Below are 26,878 nucleotides of genomic sequence, written 5' to 3'. Positions count from 1 at the left end.
AGTAAATAAACAATACACAAGCTGCATGTAAGTTTTGTATAGATGTAATTATAGGATAAAACCCATGTTCTTTGTTTTTCACTTAACATCTCATTTCTCCTGTTGTTCCCAGCCTCTGCCTCCCTTCTTCCCAGTACCTGTTCCTCCTGGTGCATTTCTAGTTCTTCACAACCCTTCTGTCACCACACATGCTGGAACTTACTCTCTGATTTCACTCAGCTCCTCTCCTTTTACTCTCTCAGCATCTGCACAGGGTTTAGCAAGGTGGGCTGTGGTGTGCTGTGTGTGCTGTGATCTGTGTCCACGGGGTGAACTTCTTGTTGTCAGGGCTTGCCTTGTTGATCCCTGATTCCAGCTCAGAGATGCCAGGGCCTGGTATAGAGTTAGCGTTAAAAAAATGTTCAATTGGTGATATATTAGATTTATGTCCCCTACAGAGCTAATCATAGGACAATTTATGTCTTCAGTTTTGAGATTTGTTTTGATTTTGTTTTGATAAATAATGCTGTAGTGAATCTCATTCTCCCTCAGGCCCTTTTCTTCTTTTGGATTGATTATGCACCAGGCTGTTCTTCCAAGCAGGCTTACTGGACCAAAGGGGACTTTTTTTTCCCCCTCAATTTGCCTTACAAAATTGGGCACAGTGGTATTTTGTTTTAAGATTTTAATTTAGGGGTGCCTGTGTGGCTCAGTCGGTTAAACATTGGACTTGGGCTCAGGTCATGATCTCTCAGTACACGAGTTTGGGCCCCGCATCGGGCTCTGGGCTGACAGCCTGGAGCCAGCTTCAGATGCTGTGTCTCCCTCTCTCTGTGTGTCCCTCCTCCGCTTGCGCTCTTCTCTCTCAAAAAAAAAAAAAAAAAAAAAAAAAAAAAAAAAAAAAAAAAAAAAAAAAAAGACATTAAAAAAAAGATTTTAATTTTAATTAATCTCCACACCCAAAGTGGGGATCAAAAATCCTATGCTCTACCTACTGGGCCAGCCAGGCGCCCCACAGGTGGTTTTTTGAAGTCAGAAGCTCCTATGAATTGGAATGGTAATCACAGTACCTTAATCTTTCGTTCCTGTTTTGTCCTAAGACAAGTCCTGTGATCGCGAGTAAATTCCTTAGCTGCTCTGTGCCTCAGTTTCCTCAAAAGCATAGACTGGGAGTAAAACATTTTCTGCCTGCAGGAAGGCAAAGCTCCGCCTTCTCACGCCTCTGAGCCAGCCGGCTCGCTAGTCGTATTGACAGGCATTCTGACCAATCAGTACGCTGTGGGAGAGCGGGTCGGCCCTTCTCCACACATGCGCACTGTCCTTGCTCGGGAGATGGGTGGCTGCAGTGTTTTGGGCCGGATCTGCGGTGTATGGCGGCGGCGGCCAGGGGTCCGCGCAGTGCCCAAGGCCCCAGGCTTTGACACCGAAGCCGGGTGATTACCCTTTCTCCCGCCCCTTCGTGTGGGTGGGACGGTGGGGCCGGGGTAAAGTGTGTGTGGTATCTGGACTTAGGTAGGCATGGGTTCTAATCCCGCCACTATTGTGTGACCGACCCTAAACTACTCACTTGGTTTCTCTGAGTTTCAGTTTCCTCCTCTGTAAAATGGGGCCAGATGTGCCTGAACTTGCGGGAAGCTCACCCCAGGCATTCTGAGGCATTTGTAGGAGGTGGCAGTATATAAGGTGTGGGGAGATAAGAATGGATACCTCTCAGGAAACGAGTGATCCCTCCTACTGCGTACTCTACCTTTTTCAGACATCAGCTGCGACCCCGAGGCTCCAGCAAATGGTCGAGGCCCCTGGGGGGCCAGCCATTCCCGGGGCTGCTGCAGCTAGAGAACCTCAGTCGGGAGGAGCTGGTTGATGTGCTGAGGGCTGCAGTAGTGGACCAGAAAGGTGAGGGGTGGGAGGGGCAGCTGCACACAGACTCTGGAGGGGAGCCTGCTGCTCAGAGCCTTCTAGGGGCTGACAGGGCTCCCTGCTAAAGTCTTTGGGGTCATATCCTCGTGTTGCCTCCCACTGGTGGTATGACCTGGAACAGGCCTCATAATCTGAGCCTCAGCATCGTGGGGATGGGGGTGAGAGGGTGCAAATAACTAGAGAGTCTTCAACACAGTAGGCACTTGGTAATAGGAATTGCCATAAGCAATTGTTTACCGATGGACAAAACACAGGCTTTGGAGTCAGATCGAGGCTCTGTAATCAGCTTACTGTGTGGCTGTAGGAAAATAATTTCTCTGAGCCTCAGTCTCCATTCAGTGATTTGTTAATTCTCTCAACTGTTTATTGAGTAGAGGTTTTGTTCCAGGCACTGTTCTAGGCACAGGTATACAGTGCTGAACAAGATAAATATGGTTCCTGCTCCCAGGGAGCTAATATTTTAGTGGCAGAAATGGATTCATCAGGAAATAAGTGAACAAAGTACTTACTAGTGATCAGTGCTATGAATAAAACAGGGTATTATGACCATGTGGCAGACATTAGGTTGGGGAGTCAGGCCTCTCTGTGGTGGCAACATTTGAGCTGAGATGATATGAAAGAGTCAGACATGTGAAAATCTGGGACAGCAAGTATAAAAGCCTAAGGTGGCAACTAGCTTAGCATATGCGAAGGACAGAAGTTCAGTTTAGGGTGTAGTTGATAACTCAGGTCTGAGAGTTGTAGTGGGGTCACAAGATAAGATGAATTGAGAAAGTACTTTATAAACTCTAACTGCTGCTTTTGTGTTGCTCATGCTCATGTAATATATGTTTTAGGACCTCTAGTGACATTGAATAAGCCACCGGGTCTACCAGTGACAGGTACGGGCAGGGGATGGGGATGTAGTGAAAGAGGGTTTGAAGGTTCTGAGGGAGGGGCTACTGAAGAGAACGGGTCAGTGGGATAAAGCCCAAGGCCTCTGAGAGCAACTTGTACTTTTCCTTCCTTTTTTGTCCCCCCAGGAAAACCAGGAGAGTTGACATTGTTCTCAGTGCTGCCAGAGCTGAGCCAGTCCCTGGGGCTTGGGGATCAGGAACTCCAGGTTGTGCAAGCATCTGGGAAGTAAGTGATGGTGGGGGCGGTGATAGGAATGTAGGAGGACAGGTATCCATCTTGGGTGAGGGAACACTTGCTTGGGAGTAGGTCGAGACATTTTCCACAGGCTGGTTTGGGAGCACAGAGGAAGGATGCAAGGAAAAGGAGGGAGTGAACAGATCTGGGTTCAAATCCAAACTGTGATCACAGGCAAAGCATGAAAACTCACTGAGCCTCAGTTCCCTTAATAATAAAATAGAGCTAATCATACCTATGCTCAGCGTGCAGTCACTTCTCCAATACCATAATCATGGCAGGCATTGCTCATTGACCCATGATATTCTTTCCTCTAAAACTGCTATCAACTAGAGCCGGTACTTGGATGAAATATTTCTGAAATTCCACAAACTCGTAGGCTTGTGGGGAATTTAATTATTTATGAGCTATTATACACAGAATTCCTACTGTAATGCCTGGCACATTGTAGACATTCAGCAGTGGGGGTAATTGTTATGACATTTGGCTCTGAGCTCCTTGGGGACCAGGGCAAAATGAGCACATTAAATTATGTAGTCTTAGTATCAAACATGAGAACGTCTTTCTTGTTTCTCAGGAGGAGGTCTTGAGTTATAGTTCTGGTGTGATTGCTTTGCCTTAAGCAGGCCAGTGTGCCTTCCCAAGCATGCTCCCTTTTTTGGGGGTGAGCCCAAGGGACTTCAATTTTGTGATTTATCCTCTTTCTCCAGAGAGACCTCTGGGCTTGTACTCCTCTCCAGTTGTCCTCAGACAGCCAGCCGCCTCCAAAAGTTCTTCATCTACTCACGGAGAGCCCAGAGGCCCACAGCCACCTACTGGTGAGTGGTGCTGGGAGGCTCCCATGGCAGTAGGGAGGTCCTGGCAAGCCACTCTGTGACCTCTTCCTGCCTCTTTCTTAGTGCTGTCACTGATGGGATCCCAGCTACTTCTGAGGGGAAGATCCAAGCAGCTTTGAAACTGGAACACATTGATGGCGTTGATCTTGTGAGTCATGGTCTGGCAGGGAGCAGAAGGGGACTCTCCAAATATATTATCCCTACAGAGGAATCAAGGGTAGAGACTTGGGGGGGGGGCTGGCTCTCCTGTCCCCTAAAACAGGCAAGTAACCACTACTTATACTATGGCCCTGTCTATTAGCAGCAGCGAAGGTCTGGGCTTAGGTGCCAGGTGTGTGTGAAGCTTGTTCATTCTTGGGGGCTGACACCACAGGTAATTCCAGTGAAGTCCCCATCCCGAAAAGACTTCCAAGAAGGTGTCAAGAGGACCCTCAGCCACTTCCATGTGGTGGCCATGGGCTCTGGCTGTGCCTTGGTCCAACTGCAGCCACTGACAGGTGGGTCTGGAGCCCCAGCCAGCCTTCGTACCTCTATTTGGCTGGAGGAGGCAAGGGGGATGGAAAGAAGGTGGTGGTGTTAATGGAAGCCTGGGGAGCATTTGAGGGACCCCAGGGGTAGGTAATCAGGCCCATCTGGAGGAGGTAGCACTTCTGTCAGTCTGGTGGTCATTCCTTTGTAGCTCATCTTATTATTTTTTTCATACTGATCTCAGGATCTTTTCTTTGTCTTTGGTGTTCTGTGGTTTCACGATGCCAAATCTGATAGGTATGTGGGTTTAGTTTTATCTTGCTTGGGATTCACCTGAGTCTGAACATTAATATATTTCATCCATCCTGGAATGTTCTTTCTCTCTTCCAGTGTTGCACCTCTTGCATTTTCTCTATTCTCTTCCTTTTGTATGCCTAAGAGATGTGTCTGACCTTCTCATTCTCCTTGCTTGGTCTCTTTTCTTTCATATTTTTCATTTCTTAATCCTTGTTGCATTCTGGGTAATTTCTTTAGCTCTGTCTTCCAGGTGAATAGTTTTCTCTTCAATTGGATCTAATCTGCCAGTTCAACCTATCCATTGGCTGTATTTTTCACTTCTAGAAGTTCTATTTGGTTGTTTTACAAATAAAAATGGCCTTTAAAAATATATAGCATCTTTTTTTTCTCAATTGTTATTTTTTGTCTTTAACCATGTTAAACACACTTGTATGTTGTATTTCTATATTTTCATTGGCTAACATTCTGGAGGGTCTAATCCTGTGATGTTTCATGCTGACTCTAATACTTGGTGAATGGTTTTCTCATTGCTCTGTGATTTAGGATTGTGAATTCAAGTCCAGCTAGGCCTTTATCTTTGGAAGTCTTTTGTTGCCTCACTGTAGATAAGCCCCTCGGGAGAGGTTCTGCCTTTGCTTCTGTCAAATGCCCCAGGGCTGTCACTAGTTCAGGATCTCTCTAAATATTGTCTCCGTTGGAAGTTCACAGATCACTCAAGTAGTGTTAATTTGAGCCCCACACCTGTGTGAGAGCAGGCTCATGGTTGCGAATTCTCAGGGGAAACTTTCTCATTCCCCACTTATCTACCGTTGACTGGCTTTTGCTCCTAGTCCACCCCATCACTGGAGATGTAGCCCCTCTAGTATTTCATTTGGGTACTAAGGCCTCACCCCTGGCCCCTGGGTAGCTACTTAACCCCAAGGGCCCTGGATACTCAAGATTGGCAGTATCCCTAGAATAGGTGAAACGTTGGCTCTGTGTGCTCTGGATTTGTTTTCCCCTGGTTTTGGTCTTGGGATCTTACTTTCCTATATGCCCAGATGCATATTTAAAAGGATGATTGTTCTATTTTTCTGGTGTTTCTAGGTGGTTTATAGCAAGAGGGTTTTTAAACTTTTTTTTAAGTTTATTTGGTTTGAGAGAGAGAGTGTGAGAGGGGCAGAGAGAGAATCCCAAGCAGGCTCTGCACTGTCATATATGGGGCTTGAACCCATGAACTGTGAGATCATGACCTGAGCCGAAATCAAGAGTTGGATGCTTAACTAACTGAACCACCCAGGCACCCAGCAAAAGGGTTTTTAGATTATCCAGTTCACCATATTGCCGGACATGGAAGCAGAGTATAGCTCCTGGGTTTGAATCCTAGCTTATGGTGGGAGGCAAGTCACTTCTCTTTGAGCTTCAGTTTTCCTATGTGTAAGATGGGAATGATGATAGGATCTGCTTTATAGGGCTGTCATGAGGATTAAATAAGTTTACATAAGTAAAGCATTTTGTACCATGCCTAGCACACAGCCCCCCAATTCTGTATTTGTCAAGGTACTTTTGGTTGTCAGTTTCCCAAAAACTTGTTCAAATTGGTGTCAGCCAAAAACAGGGAATGTATTGGTTCATACAACTTAAGTTTAGGTGTTCCTGGATCAAGAGGCTCAGAGGACGTCCTCTGGAAGCTGTTTCTCCATTTCTTCTTGCCTCGGGCATGTCGGCTCATTTCTCCCACAGGCTATCCTGTGGTGAAGGTAGAGATGGCCAGGGCTCCAGCAGCTCCTGACCTGCACCCCACCAGTTTAGCACCCTCACAGGAAAGAGCATTCCTTGTTTCCAGTAGCTTCAGCAGTAAATTCAGGGTTGTATCTCTTCACAAGCGAATCCCACAGGCCAGGTGGATTGATAGGACTGTCCTGACCTGGTCTTTCACCCTGCTCTGGAGGTAGGAGCAGTAGCATTGACGTCACTGAAACCACATGATCTGGGAATGGGAGCGGAGTGGTGTTGTTTTCCCAGAGGAAAGGGGGAGTGATGAACCTGGGTGGGGCAGATAGAGCAGCTGCCCACCCTGTCATCTCTCTCCTGTCCCCCAGTGTTCCCCAGTCAGCTCCAGGTACACATGGTACTACAGCTCTGCCCTGTGCTCGGGGATCACACATATTCTGCCCGCGTGGGCACTGTCCTGGGTCAGCGCTTCCTACTGCCAGCAGAGAGCACCAAGCCCCAAAGACAGGTACCCAAGCCTACCTACCTGCCATTTCGGGGGATGGGCAGCACCTTCAGACATTAGCTATGAAATTTGGGACTGAGGTAGCCCTCTTGGCTTCCAAGGCTATCTGTAGCCCTATCTTGCTGTGTGGCCCTGAGCAAGTAACATCCCCTCTCTTGGGCCTCATTCTGCCACCCATCTGTTCAATAAGGAAATTTAACTTATTGAAGGGCCAGTTTCTCAAGGCCCTTCTAAGTCAGCTGTCCTTTGGGTCTCTTTGGTATAAGGGATAAAAGTAGTGGTGTATGTGTGCGTGTGTTAGGGTAACTATCTGCTTTAACACAGTAACCCCAAAGTGCCAGAGTCTTAGCACAGTAATTTCCCTCCACATTAAATATAATTAATGGGGGTGGGGTGGGTGAGCTTTACTCCAAGCAGTCACTCAGGACCCAGGCCATTGCTATGCAGCCAGATGAAGGGAGACAGGACAGTGCGGGTTCACGTGGGAGGTGTTCGTGGGCCAAGTCTGGAAGTGGCATATGCTTGCACTCCTGTTCCATTGGCTAAAACTATCATATGGCCTCACCAAACTGCAAGAGGGACTCAGAAATGTTTACCTGTGTGCACAGGTGGAAACTGATTTAGTGAACCCTACCCAGTCTCTGCCATAGCATGATTGTGTGTGTGTGTGTGTGTGTGTGTGTGTGTGTAGAGGAAGTGAATAACAAATTATGGACATGGAGCGGGGGAGAGAGGGAGGAAGTCTTTGCCTTACTCACATTTTGGTTAGAGCTGTTGGCACTCAACCTGGCTGAATGCTGACATGCCTCTCCCACCCCAGGTCCCGGATGAAGCCCTCCTCAGACGCCTCTGCCTGACCCCCTCCCAGGCTGCCCAACTGCCCTTGCATCTCCACCTGCATTGTCTCCATCTTCCAGGCATGAGGCCCGGGGAGGCCCCCATGAAGCTTCTGGCACCCTTGCCCTCTTATTTCTCCAGGACCCTACAGTGCTTGGGGCTCCACCAACAATAATGCTCCTTCTGTTCCTTTTGTTTCTGCTGGAAAGCAGTGGGGATGGGGTGGGAGATGAACCTACGATGAGGCCTGAGGAGAATGAGGTCAGTACTCAACATGCAGTAAGGCCTCGCTTTAAGATCCTGGGCTCTGCATTCGGACACACCTAAGATCAAAGCCTGCCTAGGCCACCTGCTGCATGGTGTTAGGCAAATGACTTCATCTCTTTGGACGTGCATTAATAAAAGTACCTACCTCATAGTATGGTTTTGAAGATTTGCTAAGAAACTGAGTATCATGGAGCACGCTTTCTGCTGAGTTCAATATGTGGTCTTTTTATTTGGCTGTTTCTGTCCCAATTCTAGCTGGGAGGAAATGTTTGGTTTTTTTAATTGTGATAACATACACATAGCAAAATTTACCATTTTAACCATTTTTAAGTGAACAGTTCAGTGGCATTAAGTACATTTACACTGTTGTGCAATCACATCATCTTACAGAACTGAAGCTCTGCCCCATTAAATACTGACTTCCCATCCGCTAGTAGCCCCCATTCTCCTTTATCCCTATGAATCTGACTACTCTGTGGATTTCATATTGAAATGAAGATCTCAGATCTTTTATAGTAAAAAACTGAAATATATCAAACATACAACGAGTACATAAACATCTCTGTGATTTAAAGAATTACAAAGTGACACCCATATAACCACCACTCAGGGCACGAAACAGAAACATGCCTCTTATTCCTTATTAGGGCAGTAGTTCTCAACCCTGGTCCCACAGTAGAACCCCCTCCTCCTCCCTCTCAGGAAGCTTTAAAAAAGCGCTGTACCCTCCCTGTGATTCTGCACCCCAAAGATACCAATTTAAGCAGTCTGGGCCGGAGATCCTGGCATCAATTTTTTAAGTTCCCCAAGGGGTTCTATTGTTCATCTAGGTTGGAAACCCTATCCTGACATGGGAGTTTCCCTTGCTTGTCTTGTTAAGGTTTTCCACATACATATGCATCCCTAAACAATACACTTCGTTTTGCCCGACTTTGGTGTTTCCATAAATGGAGTCATGCTGTGTATGTTCTTTTGTGATTTGTTCTTGTTCCACGCTGTGAAATGCATCTGTGATGTATGGTGTGGGTTTGAATTCCACTGCATGGCCACACCAGTCTATCCATTCTGCTGTTAACAGACAGGTCATTCGGCTATTGGCACAACAGTGGTGTAAACTCACTTGTATGCATTTCCTGGTTCGGTTATGCAAGAGTTGCTGGATCAGAGTATATGTATCTCCATTTGACTAGTCTTGTTAGTTTCCTAGGACTGCTATAACAAATTACCACACCCGAGTGGCTTAAAACAACAGAAATCAATTTTGTCATAGATCTGTCTGGAGGCCAGTCTGAAATCAAGTTGTCAACAGGGCTGTGCCCTCTGACGCCTCTAGGGGTGAATCCTTCCTTTCCTCTTTCAGCTTCTGGTGGCTCCAAGCCTTGACTTGTGGCTGTATCACACCAGCCTGCCTCCATCTTCACACGGCCTTCCAGTGTCTGTGTCTTCTGACTCTTATAAAGACACTTGTCATTGGATTTAGGGTCCACCTGGATAATCCAGAGTACTCTCATCTCAAGATCTTTAACTTAATCACATTGACAAAGACTTTTTTTCCAAATAAAGTTATTCACAGTTTCCTAGCAGATATATCTTTGGGTGTAGGGAAGACTACCATTCAACCCACTACAACTAAGAAATACTAAAATACTACTGATATTTCCTTTTTAGGCAACCATGGCCCCTTGCTAAGGAAGGGACAGACCCACTCCCTCTGGAGAAGGGCTGGGTTTAGGCAAGGTTCATCCTTCTTTCATCTTACGTTATAAATCTAACACCCTTAGATGTCACTCTGCTGCTAGCCCAGCTTCTCCCCTGGGCTTGGAGACTGGGGATCTCCCAGTGGTGAGCAGTCTGGCAGTGTGTCCTAGTTTTCTCACTGCCATATGATCTTGGGCAAGCCATGTCTCTCATTCAGATTCATCTATAAGTTTCCTCATCTATAAAGTGAGGCTTATCCCCCCATCCAAAGGTCAGAGATGTCAGGGAGTCCCCGAATAGGAAGCCCCATATCTGTCGCTAGTGAGGGAATTCTGGCCCTTGCTTTGTGGAAGGTTGCTGATGGCCTGTAGCAATCACTCTGGACCTTGGGGTACAGGGCCTTAGCCTACCCTCTCTTCAACCTCCAATAGGAATGGAGCCAAGCCCAGGATACTTCACTTGCTCCTTTTTATTTGGCACTGCACCCAGGATAGGGGCAGTGAGGATTAAAGCAAGGGCTTCTGTAGCCTCACGTCCCCCATGCTCCCTAGACCCTGGTATGCACTGATCAAGGACAGGGGTCCTGGAAGGCTGTCTTCATGAGGCATGTCTCAGCCTTGGGTCTGTCACAGAGTCTGGCCTTGAACTTGCCTTTGGCCTTGATCTTTCTGTGGGTGCTAGGAAGATTTCCAACTTCGAAGGGTAGAGGCCACAAGGAACTTCCCGGACAGGGACCACGAAGGTGCTGGGGAGCAACAGCCTCGGTGTGAAAGGGGGGAAGAGGGAGGAAGAGATGATCAGGAAATCTGTTCAGGAAGGGGGTTCTGAGGAAAAAAGCCCTTCCCTTGGGGCTCCAGCTAGTCAGGGAGCTGCCCTTGCCTATGCCCTCCAGCCCTAACCCCAGTATTCAGCACTGCCCACCAGGGTGTGAGTCACGGCTCAAGGCCCACCTTTCTTGGTTTCAGGACGCTGGATGCCAACTTGAGCTCAGGGTTAGGTGGAAAGGAAATCAAAACCTTGGTGGTAGGTAGAGTCATCAAGGCCTTGCCTGTGGTTGACAGGGCCTTAGAGCCCACCAACTTGCTGCGCTGCAGTCTGAGGACCCGCCCCTGGGATCGGAGCACATGAGAAGGCAGCCCGGCCTTGGTGTGAAGGCTGGGGAAGTGGTAAGGGGCTGTGGGAGCAAGAGGGGCTGTGAGGGCCTGGGGAGGCCCCAAGGCTGATCAGCAGCCCCTCAAGGTGTGCGTGGAGGGTGGAGAGTGGGGGAAGAGGAGGGCTGGGGTGTGAGATGGCAAATGGAGCCCTCCCAGTTCCTCCTCCAGAGGCCATGGGAAGAACACAGGGTTTAGAGCCCAACAGACCTGGGTCTGCATCCCAGCTCTGCCCCTTCTGAGATGTGCAACCTCAGGCAGCTTCCTTAAACTTCCTGATACCTCGGCTGGAAAATGGGGATGATAGCACCTACCTCGCTAGGTTGTAAGGACTAAAGGAGCTGGTTGGGTAGCGGCACAGTGTAAGTTGTTAAGTGCTGAACAACTATTAGCTCCTTTCCCCCAGGGGCAACTTTGCATGGAGGCAATGGCAGAATACCGCTGCAGGAAAAGCTTGGGCTCTGAAGAGAGATGGACCTGGGACTGAGTCCTGGAATCTGTGAATAAGTACCACTACCTTGCAGGGTGACTATTTTGGAGGGAACGATACTCATTTGGTCACACATTTTTAGAAAATACTTTGTAAGTGATGGCTTTTACTTGCTACTGGTGTCTTTTTGGTGGGGCTACGGTGGGGTTGCAAATCTAGGTGGTTAGGAGGGGCTTGGAGAGCAGGAAGAAATTGCCTTGGGACCTTGGGGTGTTTTGGGGGAATGGTCTTACCCAGGGCTTGGGGGTTCTTCAGACTCAATGGCAATCTGTTCAAGGGGTGGGGTTGCCTGTCCCCACTAGCAAAGGTCATGGTGAAAATGCAGCCCATCCTGGTGCTGGGGGGTTCCCACTTCCGGAGATTGGGGTAGACCAGGGCCGAGGCACATTTCGCCTTGACTTTCTTCCCCTTTCCGGGGGCCGAGGTGGTGGCAGTGGAGTCTGGCTTCTCAGTGTGCCCCAGGCTCCTGGCCCCAGCAACCTTCCTAGGAGCTGACCTGTGAGTAACAGTCCCCAAATCCTTGCCTTCCCCAGAGGCTCGCTGGGTCAGCAGGTGAGGGAGTGCTGGGCGGACCCCCATCCGCCGGTGACACATTGCCAGGGGCTTCTTGATGGTGGAGCCCTCTACTAGGAGTCGGATACCCACATACTGGGGTACCTCCACGGCAGGCTGTGGGAAAGAAGAGGAGATGAGGCCTGTTCAGACAGTGGTGCTGGAATCCTAAACCCAGAAGGAATCAGGACAGAGATGGATGGAATTAATTTCTGGGTTGAGAAACAGGGAGCCCATCTCTGTTCTCTAAAGGGTCTGGCTCGAGAAGCCTGAATCAGTACCTAGAAAGTCACAGAACCCCTGGGATTAGTAACCCTGTGGAGTCAGGGAGTCTTAGTCATGCCTCTATTAGGACCCCCTACCCTTTGCCCTCCTAAGCTCTCCCAACCCCTGCTGGAATGTGTAGGGTTCTGCTCCATAAGCCACTGCTGATGGACAGCTCCCTGAGTTAAGCCAGATTCTCTGCAGACAGAATTTGAGTTATGTCACCCAGATAGCTAAGAGGCTTGGAGCCTGCCTATAGCCTTACATGAACCTATTATGGGGAAGGAGAAACTGAGAGCATTAATGAAGGCATTCTATTGAGAGAATGAAGTAGCAAATTTGCAGAAGGAGGCAGAGAAAGAGTTCCAGAAGAGGAGCCTCTGTACAATGTTCAGTTCTGATTAAGCCAGCCATACATCCTGCAGCTGGGCTCCAGGACAGCCTCCCTGTGTCTTGCTAATGACCCGTTTTTAACCTTGAGCTAGTGTGAGGTGTTTTCTGTGTCAACAAAGGATCCTGATTAGAATCTATCAGAATCACTTGCAGCTTGTAAAAAATACAAATATCAGAGTTCCTACAAAGCCCCATTAATCAAAACTGGGTATCAAAATAAGTCAGTGAAAAGGATGACAGGAAAATGTGTCATGTGCACCTAAGTATCACTTTACAAAGTAACCGATCATTGCAAAGGGGAGGATGCAACGTACAATGGAGAGATGTGGTAGCTACCACCTTAACCCCATGGCCAGACTTAGCATCACTAATCACGAGACACACCAACAGTGTGTGCTTTGTGATACTATATGAGGTACCCAGCATCACGTCTCAAGTGTTCTTGCCAAAAATGTCTAACCTGAACCTTAGCAAGCTGTTTGGCCCAACTTCTAGTTTACAGGACACTGAGATAACAGAAGAACAAGCTAAATAGCATCACAAAGAAACAATCAGACAAATCCAGAATGTGGGACAGTTCTACAAAACAACCAACCTGGTCCCTTCAAAAGATCCCAACAAACTTTTGGGGGTGGGAGAAAACAGTGCTGCTGCTCTAGATTAAAAGAGAATAAAGAATACCAAAAAGAACAAAAGCCTGTAATAAATTTAACCAAGGAAATGAAAGGCCTGTACACTAAAAGCTAAGATACTGATGAAAAAACCTGGAGACACAAATAAATTGAAAGACATTCTGTACTGATGAATTGGAAGAATTAACATTATTAAAATATCCATACTACTCAAAGCAATCCACAGACTTAATGCAATCTCTGTCAAAATGCCAAAGGAATTTTTCACAAAAAGAAAAAATCCTAAAACTTACATGGAACCACAAAAGACTCTGCATAGCTAAAACAATGTTTTTTTTTTTTTTTAAGACTTTTATTTTTAAGTAATCTCTACACCCAGTGTGGGGCTTAAACTTACAACTCCAAGATCAGGAGTCACACACTCTACCAACTGAGCCAGCCAGGTGCCCCCAAAACAATCTTGAGAAAGAAGAACAAAAGCTGGAAGCATCACACTTACAGACTACAAACTATATTACAAAGCAATAGTAATCAAACAGTATGGTACTGGCATAAAAAAAGACACATAGATCAATTGAACAGAATACAGAGCTGCCCAGAAATAATCACACATAAATGGTGAATTAATTTATGACAAAGAAGGCATAAAAATATTCAATGGGGAAAGGGCAGTCTCTTCGATAAATGTTGTTGGGAAAACTGGACAGCCACATGCAAAAGGATGAACCTGGACCACTACCTTGTAACACACAAACAAACCAACTCACAATGGATTAAAGTGAATTTAAGACCTGAAACTATAAAATTCCTAGAAGAAACCATAGGCAGTAAGCTCCTTGACATGGGTCTTGGCAATGATTTTTTGGATCTGACATCAAAAGCAAAGGCAACAAAAGCAAAAATAAACACGTGGGATTACATCTAACTAAAAAGCTTCTGAACAGCAAAGGAAACTATCAACAAAGGGAAAAGGCAACCTACCCAATGGGAGAAAATATTTGCAAATCATATGTCTGATAAGGGGCTAGTATCCAAAATATACAAAGAACTCATACAACTCAATGGCAAAGACAAATAGTCTTATTTAAAAATGGGCAGAGGATCTGAACAGACATTTTTCCCAAAGATGACAAAGAGATGGCCAACAGATACGTGAAAAGGTGTTCCAAGTCATAATCAGCAGGGAAATCCAAATCAAAACCATACTGGGATATCACCTCACACCTGTTAGAATGGCTATTATCAAAAAGATAAGAAATAAGTATTGGTGAGGATGTGGAGAAAAGGGAACACTTGTATGCTGTTAGTGGGAATATAAATTGGTGCAGCCACTGTCAAAATAAATAAACTTAAAAAAATTTTTTTTATAAATAAGAATTAAAACAGTATTGAGGTTCCTCAAAAAATTAAAAATAGAACTGTGATATGATCCAGCAATTCCACTTCTGGGTATTTATCTGACACAAGCAAAAACATTACTAACTTGAAAAAGTATCGGCACCTTCATGTTCACTGCAGCATTATTTACAATATCCAAGACATAGAAACAACCTAAGTGTCCATCAATGGATGAATGAATAAAGAAAATATGACTATCTACTATCATGGAATATTCTTCAGCTATAAAAAGAAGGAAATCTTGCCATTTGTACAACATGGATGGGCTTTGAGGGCAGAAATTATGCTAAGTGAATTAAATCAGAGAGAAAGACAAATATCTCATGATGTAAATTATATGTGGGATCTAAAATAAAAAAAAAAAAGAGAGAGAGAAACAAAACCCCTGAATTCATAGAGACAGAGAACAGATTAGTAGTTGCCACAGGCAGTGAGCAAAATGGATGAAGGGGGTCAAAAGGTACAAATGTCCAGTTATAAAATAAGTAAGCCATGGATGTATAGTTAATAATACTATATCGCATACTGGAAAGTTGCTAAGAGAGTAAACCTCCTAAGTTTTCATCAGAAGAAAATAAAACCATCACTATGTGTGGTAATGGATATTAACTAGACTTATTGTGGTGATCATTTCACAATATATACAAATATCAAATCATTCATTATGTTGTATATTTGAATGTAATATTGCATGTCAATTACATGTACGTAATAAAAAAAACTTCAGACAGATCTAAGTCCTTTAAAGCAGCTACAGATCTTTTAAGCATCCCAAGGGCATACCTTTATGTCTTATGTTTAAGTCTTTAACACATTTTGAGTTAACAGGGCTGTCGGCACACTCTGTTAACAGTAGGGCTTCTATAATTGTGAGGGCTGTTGTCCTACAGTAGCCTCACAGAGAGAAGAGCTATCTAAGAATTGTGCATATGGCTTTTGTATAATAGAATAGATTATAACTTCATACATAAGAAACCCACAAAGTTTTAAAAAATATGCACTTGGACTGAATGGGACAAACACAATATGAAATCAAAGAGGCTTCTATACTCCCACACTTCTATGAGCAGGTAACAGACTAAGAACTACTGAGGTTGTTCATGGGAAAGGATGATTTAGGACTGAACTGAGATCCCAATGGATGAAAGCAACAGCCACAGAGAATTCCTAGGAAGTAATGATGGTCCAAATAGCAAAACTGGAAATATGTGCGAGGCTAGATTTCAGAGTGGCTATGGACCAATGCTTCCTGTGTACTTCCTACTCTGCCTCTCCTTTTTGAGTGAGGTAATCTATAAAAGGAAAAAAGGAGGACAAAGTAAGACAAACACAACCAATGCAAACAGTGAATCCTCATCACATGTTGGTTTAAAATAACAAAAACAGGGGCTCCTGGGCAGCTCCGTCAGTTGAGCAACTGACTCTTGATTTTGGCTCAGGTCATGATTTCATGGTTGGTCGGTTGGTCATGAGATGGAGCCCCATATCGGGCTCAATGTGGGGCATGGAGCCTCTCTCTCTCTCTCCCTGCCCCTCCCCGACATGTGTATGTGCGTGCTCTCTCTCTCAAAATAAATAAACTTAAAAAAATTTTTTTTATAAATAAAAATTAAAAACAAAAACAAAAAAAGCTATGAAAGATTTTCAGGACAACTAGGACATCTGAAAAATGCAGATGTGTAGTCCCTAAGCTAGACGTTTCAGAACAGTCTCTGGGGGTGGGGCTTCCTGACTCCTGTACATTTGGAAAGCTTGCCAGGTGATTTTGGCCTGTGAACCGGCATTTGGGAACCATTGTGCTAGAATGTTCCCTTCCCCTTTGGTTTTGTCTTATTTTCCTGCCCTTATATTTGTTTTTTGAAACCAATATGCCAATATTAATTTATGATCAGTAACTGTGACAAAGACCAGGACACCTGGGTCATGTAATCAGCATGTTCTCTATCTGTGGCCAAACTCTGATAGAAGCCAAATCCTTTTTTTTTTTAATGTTTATTTATTTGGGAGAGGCAGTATGAGTGGGAAACAGGCAGAAAGAGAGGGAGAAAGAGAATCCCAAGCAGGTTCTACACTCAGCACTCAGTGCAGAGCCTGATGCAGAGCTCGATTCTACAACAGCCAGTTCATGACCTGAGCCCAAATCAAAGGTCAGACGTTTAACCAACTGAGCCACCCAGGTGCCCCAATAGAAGCTGAATCCTAATCAGAACGATACTTAGAATTAGGATATTGAATTTAACTACCATGAGAAATTGCAGAGTTCAGCAACCCTTGAAATTGGTTTTCTGACTGATTTTTAAAAACTGTATTCTATTCCAATAAGTGGACTCAAATCTCTTTCTGGAACAAGGTGAGTAAAATTATTATACAAGGAATAAAATAATAACAACAATAATAACAACAGCAGCAGCTTCCACTAACTGACTCTTACTGTATGTCCAGGCATTATAAGTGATGCCGTCTATCATGAGACACCTGAGGACCTTATTAGGTAGTAATAATAGCTAACATATGTAGCATTTATGATGTTCAAGTGCTGTTCTGAAGGGCTTTACCTATGTCCTCACTTAATTATCACAACCTTATGAGGTAGGGATTATGTTCAGTCCTGCTTTACAGATGGGGAAACGGAGAACCCTAGGGGTTAGGGAATTGTTCAAAGTCACACAGCTCATAGTTATTGAGCAAGGATTTGAAGCCATGGAGGTTTTGCTTTTAACATTTTGCTATATGCATCTCTAGAAACATGATCCACATGTATATTTTTGTTGTTGTATTACAATTAATTTTTTTTGTTTTAATTCCAGTGTAGTTAACACAGTGTTATATTAGTTTCAGGTATACAATATAGCAATTCAGCAGTTCCACATATTACTCAATGCTCATCAAGATGAGTGTACTCTTAGGGGCGCCTGGGTGGCTCAGTCGGTTGGGCATCTGACTTTGGCTCAGGTCATGATCTCGCAGTCCGTGAGTTCGAGCCCCGCGTCCGGCTCTGTGCTGACAGCTCAGAGCCTGGAGCCTGCTTCGGATTCTGTGTCTCTCCCTCTCTGCCCCTAAGCCAATCACACTCTGTCTCTGTCTCTCTCAAAAATAAATAAACATTAAAAAAAAAAAAAGATAAGTGTATTCTTAATCCTCTTCACCTATTTCACTCATTCCCCCCCCCACCCCCCCCCCCACCCCTGCCTGGTAACCATCAGTTTGTTCTCTATAGTTAAGAGTCTGGTTTTAGGTTTGTCTTCCCCCCACCCCCTTTCTTTATTTGTTTTGTTTCTTAAATTCCACATGAGTGAAATTATATGGTATGTCTTTCTCTTCTTGGGTTATTTCACTTAGCATTATGCTCTCTAGATCGATCTATCCATGTTGTTGCCAATGACAAGATTTCATTTTTATGACTGAATAATATTCCACTGTATATACCACATTTTTTTTATCCATTCATCTATCAATAGACACTTAGGCTACTTCCATAATTTGGCCATTGTAAATAATGCTGCAATAAACATACGGTGCATTTATCCCTTCAAATTAGTGATTTTGTATTCTTTGGGTAAATACCCACTAGTGCAATTACTGGATCATAAGGATGATCCACACATATTAACTCATTTTCACCCTCCCAAACCCTATGAGAAAGATGGTAACAGCATCTTGATTTTACAGATGAGAAAATGGAGGCTCAAGGAAAAGTGGCTGTACTGAGTCACTATGGCAGGACCAGAACTTGAACTGGGACTGTCTGACTACAGTGCCCTGTGCTTCACTACAGGGATGCGTGGAAGAGAGGACAGACTCCCTGGGGTCTTGCCTAGGCCCAGCAGCCTCACCTGCTTGTAGATGAGCTCGAAGGCTCCCGTGTCGCAGTTGCGGTCTAGCCGCCGGTCAATAACCACACGCAGGGTGTCAGCTTGCACACCTGCACAGAGCCGGGCGGTGACAGCCGTGGAGGGGGCCATGGTGGGGCTGGCATTGATCTCAATGAGCCAGGGCTGGAAGTCCTCACCAAACACAAAGTCAGCACCGTAAAGCTCGAAGCTGGCCTTCCGGCACTGCACAGTGTCCTGGGAGGTCTGTAGGGCATGGATCACAGCAGCCTTCATGCCAGGCACGATGATGGTGGACCAAGCGTTTGGGGCCCCCATCTCCTGCAGGTGGGCCTGGAACTTCTGGCTTGACCACATGTTGTCTGAGGGCAGCAGCGGGTGTCGATGGCATGAATTCTCCAGGTGCTTCTGGATGGAGTTGTTGCACAGGTGCACTGAGCTGGGGCAGAAAGCAGAAAGCTGAGGTCTGGCTCCCTGTGCCTCTCCCACCCAAATGCGGGGAGGGCAGGCAAACCCTGGAACCAGCCCTGGGCCACCCTGGACTGTTCACCTTGAGATAGGGCTCAGCTAGGGTAGACAAGAAGGACAAAGATCTGGGTGCCACCACAATCTTCTAGGGCCAGAACCAGTCTTATCCCTTTGAGGGCACTACCTATGGGGTCACAGTATTATGTACATTAGTCCCAGTTAACCCTTCCAGCTCCTGGAAGGTAAGGTGGGTTAGAAGTATGGGCCCTGTAGTCAAACTGCTCAAGTCCCACCTTCACCACCGACTAGTTGTGAGATCTTTTCACCCAGGTGCTCCTTCACATCTGTCCAATGGGGTAGTAATAGTACCCACTTCACTGGGTTTTCATGAATGACTGAGATAATATACATGAAACACTTAGCACCTGTCACATACGCAGCATTCAGTAACCGACAGCTATGAGTTTCATAATACGGCCTCCATTCTTCAGATGTGAAAAAAGAAGCATAAAGAGGTTTCACTTGACCAAAGTCACACAGCCTAGAAGCTGCAGAGATGGAATCTGAACCCAGGGCTCAACAAGACTTTCTCTCAGCCCCCAAGTTAATACTGCGACTTGACTCTCTGCTCTTGCATTTCTCCTGAACCCCCTGACCCTGCTCTACAGTCTTTTTTTAATAACATGTATCATTTTATTACCTATTAGATAATTCTACTTATTACATTCATTGCTTATCTATGAGTAACAGCATTAAAATGATGCCTTATAAGCATAAGATACTTAACATTACTTGTTCTAAAAACGATAAAATTAAGACAACCATTTTCTACTTAGAGTGGCAAAAATAATCAATAGCGTTGGGTAGGACATGGGCAGACACATGTCATACATATCCAGCTTATGTGCGGGAATGTGAACTCTTCAGAGCTGGGCTCTTGTTTTGTTCACTGCTGTATCTCAAATGCTAAAACACACTTGGTAGGTATCTGTTGGATGGATAGGGGACCTGCCTGTGTGCAGTCTGTGTGTGGAGCCCAGCATTGCACTGGGGAACCACCTGTTGCTTGTCAGCTCCCCAGCTAGACAGGGAGCTCACAGGAAACAAGGAATGGGGCTCACTTGTCCAGGTTCTTCAAGGAGAAGGGCTGTGTGGAGAAGCGGATGTAGCTGTCACGGTAGAACCACACAGTAAGTGGGTTCCAGTCAGTCACCAGGAACCATTGTCTCAGGTCAAACTTGGTGCCAAAGATGAGCAGGGGACGCTCAATATACTTCTGTACCACCCACTTGCCGTCCTTCATCATCATGGGGTTGCCGTCTACCAGCTTCAGCATCTCCTCCAAGTGGTCCATACACATGATGCCTATGGGGGAAACAGGGTGGTTAGGGATCAGGTCAGGCTTGGGCTAGAAGGGCCAGGGGACCATGGAACTGATAGGGCCAAGTACATAAGAGTGCTTCTCCAGAACCCTGTTCTCTTTGGCAAAGCTGAGAATCTGCTAAAGATTAAAAAAATTGGGCGGGGGGGGGGGGGGGACACCTGGGTGGCTCAGTCAGTTAAGTGTCCAGCTTCAACTCAGTTCATGATCTCACAATCCGTGAGTTCGAGCCCCACATGGGGCTCTGTACTGACAGCTCAGAGCCTAGAGCCTGCTTCAAAGTCTGTGTCTCCCTTTCTCTCTGCCCCTCCCTGACTCACGCTCTGTCTCTCTGTCTCTTCCAAAAAAATAAACATTAAAAAATATTTTTTAATTAAAAAATTGTTTTAATTAATCACTTCTGTTTAATTGAAAAGTAATATATGCACGCATAAAAATTCAAACCATATTGGGCTTTTTAAAATACCATATGCATATATGACTTTGATTAGTTTTTTCCCAATAATTAACAGAATATAAAACATAAAAGCAGGCAGTACAAAGGGTACACAATTAAAAATACTTCTTTCCCAGAGGCAGCCAACTGTTGCTTCCAGGTCCAATGGATATCCTTCCAAGTTATGGAAGATTTTACGTGCCTCAGTTTGATAAGATTCTATACATCTAACTAAACATGTTAAGGATTCAGAATAGTTCTTGGCCCATGGTGAGCATTCAGTAAATGTTAACTCCTATCACTATTATTAGTTACCTGTAGAATAAATTTCTAGCTGTAGATATGCTGGCTCCAAGGGTATGTACATTTTTTCATTTTATATTACCAAAGATGTTCTACCAGTCTGCATTCCCAGAAAAGTATATGAGATTATGTATTTTCCCACATCCTACCCAACACTATTGATTATTTTGGCCAATCTCTTAGGTAGAAAATAATTGCCTTATCTTAATTTTATCTCTTTTATGCAAGTGACATTAAGTATCTTATACTTAAAAGGCATCATTTCAATGCTGATACATATCAGAATCACATTGCAAACATACATACTCACAAATCAATCTCATTCCTTCATTGTTTGGCACCCAAAGCAGAATGATCACCTGCCAATGGCACAGAATAACTTGTGTCTAGTTCCCAAACCAGATCCTTTCTCAAATGGCCAGAATGATCACCAAGATTCCCAAGAATACAACGCCTTGTATAACCAAAAATTAAGGCTATTCATGTCCACTGACCCAGCAATTTCATTTTTAAGAATTTATCCTAAGCCCAAAAGATATTTGCTCAGGATGTTTATCATAGTGTTGCTTGTAACAGCAGTCAATCAACAATAAATAGGAAAAAAAACTGGCAGCTATCTAAATATCCATCAGAAATGGATTAGGTAAATCCATGACAGTGCATCTAAACAAGAGTGAAGTATGCAACTGTGAAACAGAATGAGATAAGAGAGTACATACTGTACTTTTATGTAACATCGAAAACTAGGCAACACTAATCTATAGTATTATAAATCAGAATAGGGGTTACCATTTTGTGGACATAGAGACTAAGAGGGGTCCAGGAGGGACCCTCTAGGGTACAGGTATTTTATTTCATAATCTGGGTACTTTCCACAAGTGTGTTCACTTTGTGACAATTTGTCGAGTTGTATGCTCACACCTTTTCATTGGAATATCACATGTGCATTTCAGTTAAGCTTTTCTTTTTTTAAAAAAAAAATTTTTTTTTCAACGTTTATTTATTTTTGGGACAGAGAGAGACAGAGCATGAACAGGGGAGGGGCAGAGAGAGAGGGAGACACAGAATCGGAAACAGGCTCCAGGCTCCAAGCCATCAGCCCAGAGCCTGACGCGGGGCTCGAACTCACGGACCGCGAGATCGTGACCTGGCTGAAGTCGGACGCTTAACTGATTGCGCCACCCAGGCGCCCCAAGTTAAGCTTTTCTAAAAAATGGAAATACAACTTTGAAATTTGGTGCTAGGTACATGGGGATTCACTGTGTTATTCTCTCTAGTTTTGTGTATCCTGAATGTGTACATAACAGTAAGCTAAAAACAAGAAAAAAAGAAAAAGCAGATCTAGGTGTACTAAAATGAAGTCCAAAACTTATTAAGAAAAAGAAAGATGCAAAAAAGAGATGAGTTATACTAACTGACATGGAAAGATATAATAAATGAGAAAAGAAGGCTACAGAATAATATGGTGTTTAAAACAGGGGAGCCTGGATGGCCCAGTCAGTTGACCATCCAACTTTAGCTCAGGTCATGATCTCCTGGCTCATGAGTTCAAGCCCCACATCGGGCTTTGTGCCGACAGCTCAGAGCCTGGAGCCTGCTTCAGAATCTGTGACTCCCTCTCTCTCTGCCCCTCTCCTGCTCATGCTCTGTCTCTGTCTCTCAATAAATAAATAAATGTTAAAAAAATTATTTTAATAAAACAACACACACGCGCGCACACACACGCACCCTCCCTCACTCTCTCCCTCCCCAAATGCAGGGAAGGAAGTATAGAAAGAAACACACCAAAAGGTTAATAGTAGTTATCTCAGTGAAATCAAGAGTGGCTTTTGCTTTCTTTTTTCTATATTTCTGTATTGTCTAATCTTTTTTTAATAATAAATACATATTTTTATAATTAGAAAAAAACAACACAAGTATTTTCAAGGTAGGAAAAGAAAAGACCAAGATGCTGGTTTTGAAGTGACATGGGGATGTCACTCAGTGTCTGGACTTTAACAGCTTCACCTGGACATGAACAAACTCAGTATCTGGAGGATCTGGTGCAAAAAGTCTGTTTTCCACATCTCATGAGTCCTTAACCAGTTTTTTAAGGCTGGGCTAATGCATCACCCCAACTTGTTGGCTCCCCTATTATAATTCCATTCATGTTGGACTGAGCAGACAGGATAAAAAATAATAGCACATATACAGCAGTTACTATGTAAAAGCACATATTATACTCACTTACCCTCTGGAGTAGGTAATAGTGGCTCCATTTATCGAATGATGAAATGAGGTAGAACAGAGGTTGACTCTCCTGCCCCAAGTCTTACAGACAGTAGGAGGCAGAGCTTGGGTTTGACCTGATGTAGTCTGGCTCTCAGTATCCATACTTTAACCACTGTGCTATACTTCACAAGGATGCACTGGTCAAATCAGAGAGCCCATAGATGACAGACCACTGCACATGAGTATCACCAGACACACCTAAAGCATTAACCCAACTCTGAGGGCAGGAGAGAAGATGACATCGTCATCACAGCAGCCAACGTTTGTGGGGCGATTACTCTGTGCCAGGCACCATGCTGAAATTTAGCCACAATACCTCATTTAATCCTCACCTCACAGGAGGTTATTATCATCCCTTACAGATGAAGTAACCGAGGTTCAGAGAGGTGATGTAACTTACTCAAGATCACACAGGCTATTAGTAGCAAAGCTGGGATTCAAACCCAGGCAGTTTGGGTCCAACACAGCCTGCACTACTAACCTCCCTAGCCTCTAGTTAGAGACGCAAGCTGTAGGGTGCTGTTGCAGGAAGCAGGGGCTGACTCCCACCTCGTCCTCGGGACTTGGCTCCCGGCTTCACGATCCAGACGTTGCGATCTCCTTCCATGTCTATCTGCGGCACCACGGCCCGCAGCTGCTGCAGGATGTCCTCACAGCGCTGGATCTGAGTGTCGAGGTGCCTGAGCTCTGCCCCCTCGCTGTGGGGAGATGATGGGACTTGGGCAGGGCTGGGTCTGGGGGCAGCCTGGTGGACAAGGCAAGAGGAAACACAAGCCCCCTGGCCATGGTCCAACCAGCCTAGGTCACACCCTCCCCCGAGAGAGCCAGATAGGTCTCCTCCAAACCTCCATCCCACCCTCAAGCTTCCCCCCAAATTCTAACTGGCCTAGGGTGCCATCTGAGAATGCTAGAATATGAAAGAAGGGGGATATTCCACTTATTACACGCCCTCCTACTCCAACATTCCACCTTCTGCCACCTACCTTCTGTTACAATAGAACTGCCTTCAGCTGAATTTAATCACACCAGCATCTGATGATGAGGCACTGCTATGTGCCAGGCATGGTGCCAGGGGTTTCACATATATTATCACTAATCTTCTCTATGGCCCTGCCAGGGAAGTATTACTGTGTAAACTGAAGCTGGGAGAGTTCAGAGACTTGCCCAAGGCCTCATACTGAGTTAAGTGGCTGAGTCAGGATGCAAATGCTGTCCTGTATGATCCCTCCACCCACAGGTGCTTTTTGGGGTTCATATTCCTCCAAACCTGGACCTAACACCAGTTGATAGGTGGGTCCCTTCCTGGTCTAATTCTTCCTAAGCACATCTGTATCACACATCTTGGTTTGTTTCTCGTCTCATCACTTACCACTCCACACCTACGCTTATTTGGTTATTGTGTCTGTCTCCCTCCCCTGGAATCCAAGCTCCATGAGAGCAGGAACATTTTTTACAGTCACTATTCTGCTGTATTCCCATCCCCCAGCAGTTCACCTTTTAGGTATTCCCCAAGTCTGTTGAGTGGATGAATGGTTGCCTGCCTCAGCAACTGGGCTGTGCAGATAAGAGTTCATGGACAAAGACAGACTCTGTTCTCTACAAGACACAAATGTACCGAACTAAACCAAGTCATGAAATACCCTAGATGGCAGCCTCATCCACACTCTCCCATTCCTTTTCTTCTGACTGAATAGGAAGGAAGCTTCCACTAGATGCTAATGCCTTTTTACATCTTAGCCTTATGAATGTCTGCAGCCTTGAAGAACTTATACCTCTTTTAACAATGAGGCAGCAGCACCCAATGGGGAAGCACCAGAAGCAGAGACAGCCAAATGGTGGGGGCTAGGCATGGCCTCTTAGGAAAATTCACACTCAAGTCCTAAATCTTCTATTTCCAGAGGGTTTGCTGGAAACTTTTCTGTGGGCCATGGCATAGGGAATCTGCTTAATAAACCTGTGATTTGGCCCAGAGAAGTGTCATATGATGGTGGCAAGGGCATGTGTCGTTTGAAAAAGTACATTAGACATAACAATACCATTTTTATATTTAACAACAAACGACAAAAAAGCAACTGGTGTTTTTGTGGGAAGTCAACCTTGATAAAAGCCTGGCTAGTGAGCCATGTATGTGTTTTTAAAAAGTTGAAAACAGGGGCTCCTGGCTGGCTCAGTCGGTTAAGCAACCGGCTCATGGTTTCAGCTCAGGTCATGATCTCACAGTTTCTGAGTTTGAGTCTCACATCAGGCTCTGCACTGGCAGTGCAGAGCCTGCTTGGGATTCTCTCCCTTTTCCTCTCTCTCTCTCTCTGCTCCTCCCCTACTTGTGCGCTCTCTCTCTCTCTCTCACTCAAAATAAATAAACTTAAAAAAAAAAAAAGCAGTTGAAAACATAGCCATAAGTACTGCATAAATTAATGAATGCTAAGTATCCATAACTTCAGTGAGTGAACCACTTAACAGCATTTATATTTGACTGAGGCAGCCATGTACCCCAAAACCTTTTTTTTTTTTTTTTAAGGTAGGCTCTATGCCTATCATGGGACTTGAACTCATGACTCTGAGATCAGGAGTTGCATGCTCCACCAACTGAGCCAGCCAGGCACCCTTATATGATGTAATATTTTACATAATCCCAACTTTTGAGAAGTGCCTAAGGCTCTTTAGAACTTACCTCACATCTAGAAATACAAAGGACTCATGTTCTAATGTTCTTAGTCTTGAGAATTCTTAGTTTAAGAAGGAGGGGCTTTTTCTGATACTTCTCTGGTAGTTAAGGTAGTATAGGGTCACCTAGTTTTTAATTTCTAACATTTAAAACAGATACAAATGAATTATTTATCAATAATGAAGGTTTGCTCAGTATGTCATTCATTCTAAGTTCATTTATTAATTCTTTAGTCTCCCCTATCAAAATCATTAAGTCTGCCCATTCCTTTATATTAAAACCACCCCAGCTGAGGCCCTTAGCACTCCCACCTGACTTGCTGCAAGCCTCCCCACCTGAGCTGTACACCCACTGAGGGCAGGGACTACACTTCATTTTTGGAGACTGGCACAATGCTGGGCACACAGGAAGCGCTCAATAAATGCTGGGTGCCCTCCTGCCTTGGGGGCGCTTCTCCCTTCCTCTCTCCTGCACACCTCTGCTGAATTGAATTCCTGTCTCAACTCAACTCCCTTCCTCTGATTGAGAACTTTTTCCCAAAGTGTGTTCTGAGAACACAACCCCTCAGGATGCTTGGGGTAGGGCGGGGGCTGGGGTCACAAAAGTACAGGATATAGTGCACAGTCTGTCTCTTGGAGGTTGACATCACCCACAGGTTCTGAAAAGTCTTGCATCAAGGAAGCCTAAATTCATTAACTTTGTTTAACCTGATGTTTTCCAAATGCAACTGACCACAAAAGCCTTTCTTTCATCAAATCGATTTAGGTCCCACAGAGCTAAGCATCCTATGGAGCATCCTTTGGGAAACACTGGCCTCCAGGATAAATCCCAAATGATTTGACAGACTCTCATTTTGTGAATGAATCCTGGGAGTTACACTGAGTGCATAACACAAATTATCCTGTCTAATCCTACCTTGGAGGCAGACGTTATTTTGCACGTGAAAAGTAAAGCTCAGAGAGATGACCTTTGCCAAGGCCAAAGAGCTTGGAA

General features: G+C 44.9%; 3 protein-coding genes across 32 annotated transcripts in view; 1 reads left to right on the top strand and 2 right to left on the bottom strand.

Annotated features, from left to right (window-relative positions):
* Positions 1-1,205, bottom strand: part of IL17RE (interleukin 17 receptor E) — a 46,509-nt gene extending 45,304 nt beyond the window's left edge. For 3 of the 5 annotated variants that reach the window (XM_023250000.2, XM_023250001.2, XM_045051931.1), the window contains exons 1-2: positions 1,050-1,204; positions 138-372 (exon numbers count right to left, since the gene is read on the bottom strand). The gene's annotated coding sequence lies outside the window, so the exon portion shown is untranslated. Of the gene's footprint in view, positions 1-137; positions 373-1,049 lie in introns of all 5 variants that reach the window. The other 2 variants (XM_045051930.1, XM_045051928.1) reach the window with 2 other exon arrangements.
* A 47-nt stretch (positions 1,206-1,252) lies between these two features.
* On the top strand, positions 1,253-8,104 carry RPUSD3 (RNA pseudouridine synthase D3). Of its 5 annotated transcripts, none has more exons than XM_003982482.5 (9): positions 1,254-1,412; positions 1,736-1,875; positions 2,736-2,780; positions 2,922-3,021; positions 3,741-3,848; positions 3,930-4,014; positions 4,240-4,363; positions 6,713-6,852; positions 7,670-8,104. In XM_003982482.5, the coding sequence occupies exons 1-9, from the start codon at positions 1,288-1,290 to the stop codon at positions 7,859-7,861; spliced, it is 1,059 nt and encodes a 352-aa protein (XP_003982531.1). In that variant the 5' UTR covers positions 1,254-1,287; the 3' UTR covers positions 7,862-8,104. The 5 variants fall into 5 exon arrangements, with proteins under 5 accessions (XP_023105775.1, XP_003982531.1, XP_044907877.1 ...); XM_045051942.1 differs by having other exon boundaries at positions 4,168-4,363; XM_023250007.2 differs by lacking the exon at positions 6,713-6,852 and having other exon boundaries at positions 1,253-1,412; positions 7,670-7,813.
* A 54-nt stretch (positions 8,105-8,158) lies between these two features.
* Positions 8,159-26,878, bottom strand: part of LOC101091352 (tubulin monoglycylase TTLL3) — a 32,608-nt gene continuing 13,888 nt past the window's right edge. For 11 of the 22 annotated variants that reach the window (XM_045051922.1, XM_045051924.1, XM_045051903.1 and 8 more), the window contains exons 9-14: positions 23,770-23,918; positions 19,951-20,194; positions 18,365-18,800; positions 11,526-11,961; positions 10,602-10,825; positions 8,159-10,411 (exon numbers count right to left, since the gene is read on the bottom strand). In XM_045051922.1, coding sequence (XP_044907857.1) covers positions 10,220-10,411; positions 10,602-10,825; positions 11,526-11,961; positions 18,365-18,800; positions 19,951-20,194; positions 23,770-23,918 — 1,681 coding nt within the window. In that variant the 3' untranslated portion in view covers positions 8,159-10,219. Of the gene's footprint in view, positions 10,826-11,525; positions 11,962-18,364; positions 18,801-19,950; positions 20,195-23,769; positions 23,919-26,878 lie in introns of all 22 variants that reach the window. The other 11 variants (XM_045051911.1, XM_045051909.1, XM_045051912.1 and 8 more) reach the window with 11 other exon arrangements.

This window comes from Felis catus, chromosome A2 (genome assembly GCF_018350175.1).
Source record: "Felis catus isolate Fca126 chromosome A2, F.catus_Fca126_mat1.0, whole genome shotgun sequence".
Taxonomy (NCBI): domain Eukaryota; kingdom Metazoa; phylum Chordata; class Mammalia; order Carnivora; family Felidae; genus Felis; species Felis catus.
This window is presented reverse-complemented; position numbering and strand designations above follow the sequence as displayed.

Excerpts from the sequence above, each read along its gene's own strand:
- RPUSD3 (XM_045051942.1), top strand. The coding sequence starts at position 1,288 with ATGCGCACTGTCCTTGCTCGGGAGATGGGTGGCTGCAGTGTTTTGGGC. Across the intron at positions 1,876-2,735 it reads TGCAGTAGTGGACCAGAAAG|GACCTCTAGTGACATTGAAT; the intron begins GTGAGGGGTGGG and ends TATATGTTTTAG. Across the intron at positions 3,022-3,740 it reads GTTGTGCAAGCATCTGGGAA|AGAGACCTCTGGGCTTGTAC; the intron begins GTAAGTGATGGT and ends CTCTTTCTCCAG.